The 9,928-nt window shown below is 38.5% G+C and overlaps 1 protein-coding gene across 1 annotated transcript; it reads right to left on the bottom strand.

Moving 5' to 3' along the window:
* Nucleotides 1-994: 994 nt before the first annotated feature.
* On the bottom strand, nucleotides 995-9,561 carry LOC107020323. Its single transcript, XM_015220632.2, has 12 exons — nucleotides 9,246-9,561; nucleotides 8,939-8,986; nucleotides 8,774-8,847; nucleotides 6,964-7,758; nucleotides 6,772-6,865; nucleotides 6,495-6,653; nucleotides 5,649-6,401; nucleotides 3,461-5,454; nucleotides 3,269-3,377; nucleotides 3,038-3,137; nucleotides 2,012-2,160; nucleotides 995-1,669 (listed from the first exon to the last, which is right to left on the bottom strand). The coding sequence occupies exons 1-12, from the start codon at nucleotides 9,310-9,312 to the stop codon at nucleotides 1,344-1,346; spliced, it is 4,668 nt and encodes a 1,555-aa protein (XP_015076118.1). The 5' UTR covers nucleotides 9,313-9,561; the 3' UTR covers nucleotides 995-1,343.
* Between the last annotated feature and the right edge of the window lie 367 nt (nucleotides 9,562-9,928).

Genomic DNA, 9,928 nt, shown 5'->3' with positions numbered 1-9,928 from the left:
TATATATGAACGCAATGGAATTTTGTGTCATCTTTAACCATGATGATTTTTACGAACGCAGCGGAATTTAGTATTATCTTTAGTGTATCACAAAATTTTAGTTTTCTACCTAACATATTTTAGATCATAAGATTCAATGGCATTTTGGTATATTCAACATAACTTAATTTAGAAGTATAATAGTAAAAAATCTTTTTTATTTTTTTAAATTTCATATCAAATCAAATTAGGTCATTTTTTTTCGAAATGAAGAATAATATGTGTTCCTTCTATAAAATCTTTTTGATAAGCAAAGAGTGGTCATACCAACTCATGTTTGACCAGTGCTTCACATTGCTTGACATTTTATTGCCCAAAGTGGTAGCTTATCTTCAACTGTATGTGTATTTATTTGTATTTGTCTTCAAAATATTTACTCGTATATATTTGTATTTTGTGTTTCTGTTGCCTGATTGTAATATTGCATTACTACAATTAGGGGTCGGAGCTAAGTAGGGTTCGTGGGTTTGGACGAACACAATAACTTTTTCGTAGACCCTTTGTACTAGAAATTAAGTAATAACTTGTGAACCTAACAAAACTTATTGACAACTCAATATTAAGGAAGGGAAAGGAAAATTTAAAACTCTCAAGACTTCTAATGTTGGCTCCGCCCTCTGAGTCTACAAAGGGATGCTTTTCATACGAATGTTCTATCACAAACAATTTAGATGAATACTTTGAATATTGATGATAAATTTTAGTTAATAATTGTACGATGTAGTATCAAGCTCGACTGATTGATCCGCAAATTTTGAATTTTTTTAAAGGAAGAACTGGTGTTTTGAGTCTTGTTTGGAACGCAAGATTTGAGTGAGGGATTTTACATCATTTACAATATAAAAGAAAAAACTCATTCATGATTTACTCTACTTAGTGTTTTTTAAACTCAGAAACGCAAAAAAAATACAATGAGTAAAAGGGATAGAAAACGCAAAGTGCAGCCGGGGGAATGTAAATAGTGAAACCACAGCTAAAATTGAGGCCTAATGTTAAATAGTTTATGAACATAATTACTCCCACTCTTGTAATTGTAGAGAACGTAAGGAGGTCTTCACAAGCACCTTCTTTACACTTTCAGAGCTTATTGGTATATTATGTAAGGATATTACTCTGCTCTACTTGATTCAATCGACACAAGTTAACTCAACTAATTGGCTACACTAACTACATCTCAACAGCCATCCATCCCTACACAAAATGGGATGGAATAACAGAAAGTGTGTTACAGAAATTTTACACACGACTAGAAAATGTACAGCACAAGAATATGTCATGGGACATAAGTTACAACTGTACAGCAACTAATCTTCTATCCGTTGTATCTCACCCATCATGATGCGATTGCTTGTAACCTTGAAACCAAGAAGAGCAGGATCAATTTGTCTTCCTTTCTTTCCTTTCTTCTTACCACTACGGGCATACTGTGTTGCATCCAATGCCTCTGATGCATGTGCCTCCTGAGCTGTTGCCTTCTTAACATTACTCTTAAGCATATCACTGAATGATGTCTCTGAAACATCAGCGTCACTACAAGATGCAGTTCGACGAAACCGCCCGTCTTTATTTACAGATGTCGCAGAACCAAGAACTTGATTTGCAGCATTACCTCCCGCTTCCTTCCTACCCCCTAGTGACAGAATTGATACAAATATAAGTAAGCAATTAGGATGGAGAGAATGAGTGTGGCCAGTGGTGCAAGGGGATTGACAATAACTCCTAAAAGACTTTTGAAACTTATGACTCAAAATAAGTTACAGACATTTATATGGCTAGAAATCATCCAACTCTAGGTAAAATGTAAAGTTTGAAGTAAAGTGTTACTAAAAATAGAAAGAATCATTACTTTTTGGACAGACCAAAAGAAATGTCATAAAATTCACATCTTCAAGGTGCAAAATAGCTAGCAAATAGAGTAATATCAAGACACAATCAGAAGACAGTGATAACAAAAAAGAGAAAGACATCCCACCTTCAGAAGCCATGCCATGTGAAGGATTTTTGCCTCTCGCTAGGCTATCAGAATTTATCTCCGATAAACCCTCCTGGGTTGAAGAAATGCGCGAGACAGGTGGACGCTTCGGCAAGATGTTATCTGTCCTTTTTGATGTCACAGCCATTCTAACCAAATAGAAACAAGATGCATATCAGGAAAGCAAAATCACAACATAATCTTCATTGAGCGAATGGAGCTAGTCCTATATACAAAATGGTAACTCTTCCATGACTTGCACAAAAAGAATTAACCATTGAAAAGAAGAAGTTGAGGAACAGAACTTTTAGAGCAAGAAGAGTAGCACCATGTAAAAATTAAAATCAGACATTTGCACAACACGGTTTTACAGGATTAAAACACAAGTACAAAAAATAATTCAATATATGACAGTGATTCGTCTAAACATACAGAATGGGAGAAAGTTTTCGAACATCCAAATTGGTGCCAAAACATCACTTTTCCTAAGACTTTGGTAATCACAGTGCCAGTCTTCTCGAGTTACAATGGGTGTAAGGTCTGCAGGGTAGAAAACTTGACAAACCTTCTCGAATTTTTAGAACAATACAACGAAATAGGGGAAGATCAGCAGTACTACACTGTTTTGTACTCCTCACAGTACCAGCTTAGTACTGATTTCGTAAAATTTACTTCCTCTGATAAAAACAAAAATACTCATATACGACGTAAGAATATCAGTAAAATGAAGATGGTAGGCAAGTAAAATATCATACATAACTAAAATGTTCGGTACTCTACAGAAAAAAAGTTTGTTAGTAAGCCAACCTTATAATTAGGGTACATTCTTTTTGTAATAGAATCTTGGCGATTAATTCTACACTCCAGGAATTACAACTAGTGATTTCCTATTTCAAAGAATTTTATATGAACAAAACTGTTGCAGCTACTGAAGCACAAACTTTACTTGATTTCCCGAACTAAACCATCAGAATGACATACATAAAAATAAGTCCTTTCCAGGAAGAAACAGATGATAACACATACCGTTCCTTGGGAATTTCCTCTATAGCCGAATCCCCTCTATCAATCTTGTCATTGTAGAAGTCTAGACTTCCACGTGAAGATGATTTGAAAACACTACAATCTGTCAAACAATAAAACTTCTTTTAATAAAAGGATATACGAGCACAGACAGACATACGTATTCAATGCAATACACAACATATGTATATTTATATGTGTCTGAGTGTATTTATAGAGAGAGAAAGAGAGAACCTCCAGTCCCGAGTGCAGTGTGCCTGCTAAGCAAATTAGTTGGCATTTCCCCTTCTACAGTCGTCAAACCAGCTTGCCTAACAATACTTTCGCGAGCCTCTAAATGTACCTACAGATACCCATCGTGACATGTAAGAATGTATGTTTATTGCCAACACATATAAGATGTATGTCTGGGATCTTGTAAATCACCTGAGAGGCATCACTGATGCTGGAAAAGACAGGTTGAGCTTCAGCTAAAGCTCCAGAATGAGATTTGAAGGGCAATCTCTCACAAGCATCAAGACTATCAGCAATCTCATTTACATGATCTCTCTGTGGTGGCAAATCTGAATTAGAACCATATGACCCAACAGTAAAAGCTTGGTTTAGACTCGTATCCTGGTCCAAAAGAGGGTTGAACGAACGGTTTGAAGCATTTGTCACAGAAAAGTGACCAGAGTGTAAGCCCCTCTCAAACAAAATCCCTCTGGTCATTTCTGCTTGCTCAGTTGACTGCTGGCCAGACTTTTGCTGGAGCAGTTCCATAAGTAATCGCTTTGAACTGTCATCATTAGCACCAGCTGACATCCACATACTTTGATCTTCAGAAGCCCTTTTGACATCAAAATCTCTTCTTTGCCTCTCACCTTTAAGATGTAGTTGCTGCATCCTAGTATCCATCCAATCAGCTGGTAACTGACCATTTCTTTCGGACCAATAATTTTCAATTGTATCAACATTTGGAGCATGAAATTGAAACGGAGGACGGTGAGAAGATTGCAAGTGGATGCCAGTCGAGAAAGCAGGCATATGACCAGCTGAGTGCATTCTTGAATTTGGATCTTGCATTTCTAAACCTGGTGCATGTACTAGAGGATTTACGGCATCCAAATTAACACCAGGACCACCACCAGGTACTGACATTGTCCGTTCCAAGGGCATAAATCCGGTGTCATAGAGACCCCGCTGAAGTCTATCCTGCATTGACAAATTCCTTTCCAGAACACTAACATGCTCTTCAGGAGGGGGTATCTGTTGCTGTTGGTAAATATCTAATGGACCAAATCCGGAATTTGCTCGACGAGCAACACCTGGATTTCTTAGATACTGACCAGTTTCATCAACAGGCCATACAGCACCGATCTGTCTATCTTCCTCCATTTCCAAACGTTGTCTTAACCTCTCATGAGCTTGTTCTTGTTGACGGACTTGTTGCTCTAAAGGGTGCAACTGTCCATGTTTTGCCCGTGATAAGAGCTCCATTAAATCATTTTGAGGCCCTTGATGTGGCATTTGACCAAACTTTGCTTGAATGAGATGCTCAATAGATGATTCAGCATGTCTCGGAGGAAGATGTGGACGCTGTTGCAGATCACTCAGAATTTGTTGCTTTATCAACACCTGCTCCAGAGCACTATTATGCCTAATAGCATCAAGACGTGATTGCGTGTGACTTTGATCCCGTACTTGACTCTGCAATAATTGTTCAAGAGCCAGCTGCCTAACATGGGACTGTTGTTCTTTCATTAGCATTTGCTGTTGATGGAACTGTTGCTGTTGCTGTTGCTGCAGCTGTTGAAGCTGTAACTGTCTCTGCTGTTGCAGCTGAAGCACCATAAAGTGTTCTAGATCCTGCCCAGCCTGACTCGCCAACTGTGGTTGGTGCATTAAGTTATGATTTGTTCCACGTTCCATCAAAGCTTCATTTAAGTTACTATTATGATGGGACATCAAATTATGAGGATGCTGCTGCTGAAGTTGTTGGGAAAACATCTTCTCTGCTAACTCAAACCGGCTCATTTCATGGTCCTGGTGCAATAAGCGGCTGGCATCCATAGCATCTTGATATAAGTTGGGTTCAGATCCAGCATTTCTTCTATAAGCATCAGTCCATGTCTCCGCAGCAGAGGTTGAGTCCATCTTGGCACCAAATGGCCCAACCCTTCCAGCACCAGGGTTTAGAACTTGATCCTGGCCAGTTCCTCTAAAAGGAACATCTGAGATAGGACCACTCTTTCCGGTAGTGCCTTCAAGCTCTGACCATAATAAACCAAGTGGATGCAATGTCTCTTCATGATTTGGAACTCCACCATCACATATTGCGCTTGGAGTTGCACGGTGGATATTTGAAGGATCAGTAAGACCAGTAGAAGTTTTTCCAATAGGATTACCGCTGCTTCCAGGTCTTCCTGGAAACACAATTTCTGCAAGAGAAAATGGAAACTTAAAGAATTGAATAGCAAAACAACAGATAAACGCCAAGCACATTAAATATCAATGATCATGATCTTGCTGGCCTATTTTCAGGAAAAGAAAGGCTACATTCTGACCTCCAAAGCGATAGGAAGTTATGTATTGACATAATCAATAAGGATCCAAGCTAAAAATGCTAACTCACCTTCATCTTGAGCACCAAAATCGTTATACTCTTCATTTTGTGAATATGGAGGTTTAAATTGACGAGCTGGATGATCAGGTACTGACTGAATATGATGCCCACCAAGGCCATCAAAATCAGATGGCTGCCAGCAGGAGCCATCAAAGGCAGCAGAACCAACCATCTCAGAAACAGAAGCTGAGCTACGTAAACCAGAATCCAACTTACCCTCTAGTACAGCAGATGGTTCTGCCTGGGAAAGATTGGTGTTACCAAAATGTTCATGTTCAAATTTCAAATGCGGCATTACATCACCAAGTTCAAAGAAAGGTGAATCTTCAGGGGCATCTTCCAAGCGAACTAGTAAGTCCATACCAAAAAATCCCTGATCAAACCATGAAATGATGTCAGCTCCGAGAAATGGCCCCTGGATTTCGCCCTGAGGATCACGATAGTACAAACTCAACTCCTCTGGTGGAATACCCCTTCCTAGAAGGTTGTTCCAATAGATTTCAGAAGAGGACTTCAAAAATACAGAATTAGAATCATCAGACACCTTCAAACTTCCATCAAAAGCAAAATGTTGATTGTTCTCACATATAGGTGTCCTGGTTATTCCGGAATCTGGTAAGCTCTGCACAGACATATCAGATTGGGACCCACTAATGTATTTAAAGCAGTCACTATTATCAGTTCTCTTCCTGGTCAACAAACTTCCATCTACAGTGACATCTTCAGAAAGATTCTCTCTCTGTCCTTCATGATTATCTCCTCCTGAATCACAAACAAGTTCCTTCGTCAGAAGTCAACAGGAAAATCAACCTTGATGAGAAGAGCTGATTTAAATAGAGGTAATACTTTACTCACCATCAAACTTGACCTGGACACTGTTCTCATAAACAAAGCTATAGATATTGGCTTCTTCAACACCTATTGAAGTTTTCAGCAACCTATCAACCATCTCTTCAGTGACATCAGCGGAGGGAGCACCCATTTTTGTATTGTTGGGCTCTGTATCCCCTGTTTCTGGAAGATACAAAAACAAATTCAGAGAGAATCTCTTATCCTACTTCAAAAAGACAACGGATAGGATGGGAGTAGCAGTCAGTACCGCATCCAGACATGGCGTTAGAGAAACAATTACCTGTGACATTATCCATTGATTGACCCTTTCTAAAGGAATTGTTAGAAACACCACCACCAGTAATTTTACCCTTCCATATATCATTGAGAACAGCCTATAATAAGATTGATCAAGCAATCTAGTATCAAATATTTTTTTAAAACTTAGAAAACCTACCAAGTCTGAACAAACGAAGTAATAGATGTAGCTCACCTCCTCCTCAGCATCAGGAACAACAAAAGCTAATGGTTCAATAGCAATTACTTGAGTAACTGGGGGAGCTTCTTCCATATTTTCAGGCATGCTACAGAGAGATGAGCCAAGCTTTTGCCTGCGGTATATGTCAAGAGCTTTCCCCCTTGGATAACTGAATATGCCAGTCGAGATTCCTGATTTTCCAGGAACAGAATTCTCAAATGGTGAAGCACCAATTGCACCCCCAGAGGAAGGTCTTATAATAGTCCCAGTAGACCTCCCACGACCCAAGTTAAATCCCACATTTGACCCCTCTACTTTTCCTCTCTCCTGTCCAAAACCTGGAGCAGCTCGATAGGAACTTGGAGCTGCAGAGTTGCCCTCCATTTTATAGCGTGGACGCCACTTGTCACGAGAATCTGACTCCCGTTCTGAGACAGTACGGTTGGCCACAAATGTTTGGCCATCATTATGAACATCTTCCTTATCTACATCTATCCTTTTCTCAGTGCGATTTTCTTTTTCCTTGTCATCAGGACCCCACCTAGAAGACCACTTGTTATCACGCCTTGTATCAACCCCAGAATTACGGTTATTAACATCATGCTCAGCACGGCGATCGGTTTTCCTTCGTTCTCTCCGACCAAGCAAGCCAGTTTCCCTCTCTTCCTCACGCCACCGGCGACTGCTCTCAGTCTCCATTGTCGTTCTTCTCCAATCCTTCTTGTCCTCAGGTACATCTGTACGCCAAGCGTCCTTCTGACTTGAATCAACAGAACTTCCAAGTGACAGAGAGCTTGGTGGACGTGGTTCCTATGATGAATAGAACAAAGTAGAAAACATTTTACTAGAAAATTCAAGCAGTATATTAGAAATATGGGCACCTGGCACTTTGAAATATATATATATAGAGAGAGAGAGAGAAGAATGGAAATCCAAATCTCAAAAAGATTACAGGCAAATAAAACAAAATTTTCTTCAGTTCTGCTTAACGTTGCAACAGAAATCGGAAACAGACACTTCAAGAATTTCATACGTAGAAAGTCTAGGAGGAAATAATGCTACGACGTGACCGAACTCAGTTGAAGTTTAAAGGGAAAGTGTTTTTGGGGTGTTTCAAGGTATCTTTTGTTGTTTAGATCAATAAGAGGAGCTTGGACCGACAGTGACTTTTCTGAATCTCAGTTTTAAGACGTAGAACTTTGTGAAGCCACAAGTAAATGGACAACGTTCATGACAGAAGTATTCCTATGTGGTAAATACCATATAAAGTCACGAGCTTAATGAACAAAAACCTTTGTTACACTCTTCTACTCCAATTGCTTAGTGTGTGAAATTTTCCGTCTTAAGCAGACCACACACACTTAGTCAACACATATGGGTACTACAATATCAAAATCAATTACTTTGTTATGTCTAATATGGTTTTGGTACCAACACCGACAAGATTTCACGAAGACTGTCTAAATCAACAATAGAACACTTCATTCTTAAGGGTTCCCACTCTATATATATATATACTTAGAAAGGCGAATCTCCGGATGTAACATACTATTTCCTTTTTAGTTTCATACAGAAAGCAAGTAAAAAGTCTCAATCATGTACGAGAATAAAAACAATTTTAAAGTTGACAATGACTTCATATGATGTTGTAACTGCACATCCATATCTGGACTGATCGGAACAGAATTTCTTGTCAAATTGCAAACCGTCTATCAAGTATTCCAAATAGCAAAATGCACGGCACAAAAGCAGATGTTAGGGTCCAAAAAAACTAAGGAGAATTCTACTTGGAATAATCCATTGTCTGAAAAGTAAGCAAACTGACCATCTTTGTGTCGCTTGGTTTAACATAAAGCCACTGCGGAGACAAAGGAATGCTGCTGTCCACCATTGGTTGATCTAAAGGAGAATTACAAGAGAATGTAAAAAGTACATATCAGAAGATCCAGAGTCGGGATGTAACCAATCATAATTAAAAAAAGATATATACCTTTGGAAATATCAAGCTGGCCCATGAAAGGCTTGTTGTCATCATTACCTGCAAGCAAGCAAGCAGATGTTTAGTAAATAAATAAGAAAATCAACTACTGGTAGATCCAAACACTAGAAGAAGATGATATTTTAGTGAGAAAAATCAACAACTTGGTAGTGATAAATAAATGTTTGAATTAAGATTGACAGTGTATTTTGAGTTTGCAATAGAACAATTGGAATCGAGAGATGGCTGATCTGAAGCCCTAGAATTGAAATAAGCCCTAAAGTAATTGTAAATCAAAATTAAACGAAATATAGAGCACCTTTGGAGTGATCAGAAGTCTTAGAGGAAAGAAGATCGTCAGGAAGATCAAGATTTCCTTCTGCCATGGCCTTGTCGAGAAAGAGGATCGATACAGAAAAATGAATCGGAGAAAAAGGGGGAGAGTGAAATGGAAGAGTCAGATGAGAGTGAATGTGGATTTGAAGACCGAAGCACAAGACAGAGAGAGTTTTAGGGTTCCGAGATGACAACTGTTGCAGAGAGATGCGCGAGTCGGGAACAGGTGACGGAGAAGAAAAGGCTGAGGGTTTGGGTGGTCACTAGAGCCAAATCATCTTCTCGAAAACCAAAAATTAAATAAAAGGAATTTTTATCCTTTTTTAACTCTATTTTTATTTTATCCTTACCACAATATACATTCACTATTTTTTTTATCTTATCATACAAGTAATTATGTGCGGCTACCACACTTAATTATGTGCGGCTACCACACTTATACGATACATGAACACCTAAAAACTCCTACAAATAGAAATAATTTATTATAAAAGAACTTACTAAGATTAGTATAAAAAGAAGGAAAATTGAGAAAGTAATATATTTTAATATGTATATCATTCTTTGTAAATATAATGGCTATTTATAGTCAAAAGATAAGTTATAAATGTACTTGACTATTTTAATTGGTGAAGTGAAGGTGGCCCTCTAATGGGTTAGTACCAC

Source organism: Solanum pennellii, chromosome 5 (assembly GCF_001406875.1).
Source record: "Solanum pennellii chromosome 5, SPENNV200".
In the NCBI taxonomy this organism is placed as follows: domain Eukaryota; kingdom Viridiplantae; phylum Streptophyta; class Magnoliopsida; order Solanales; family Solanaceae; genus Solanum; species Solanum pennellii.
This window is presented reverse-complemented; position numbering and strand designations above follow the sequence as displayed.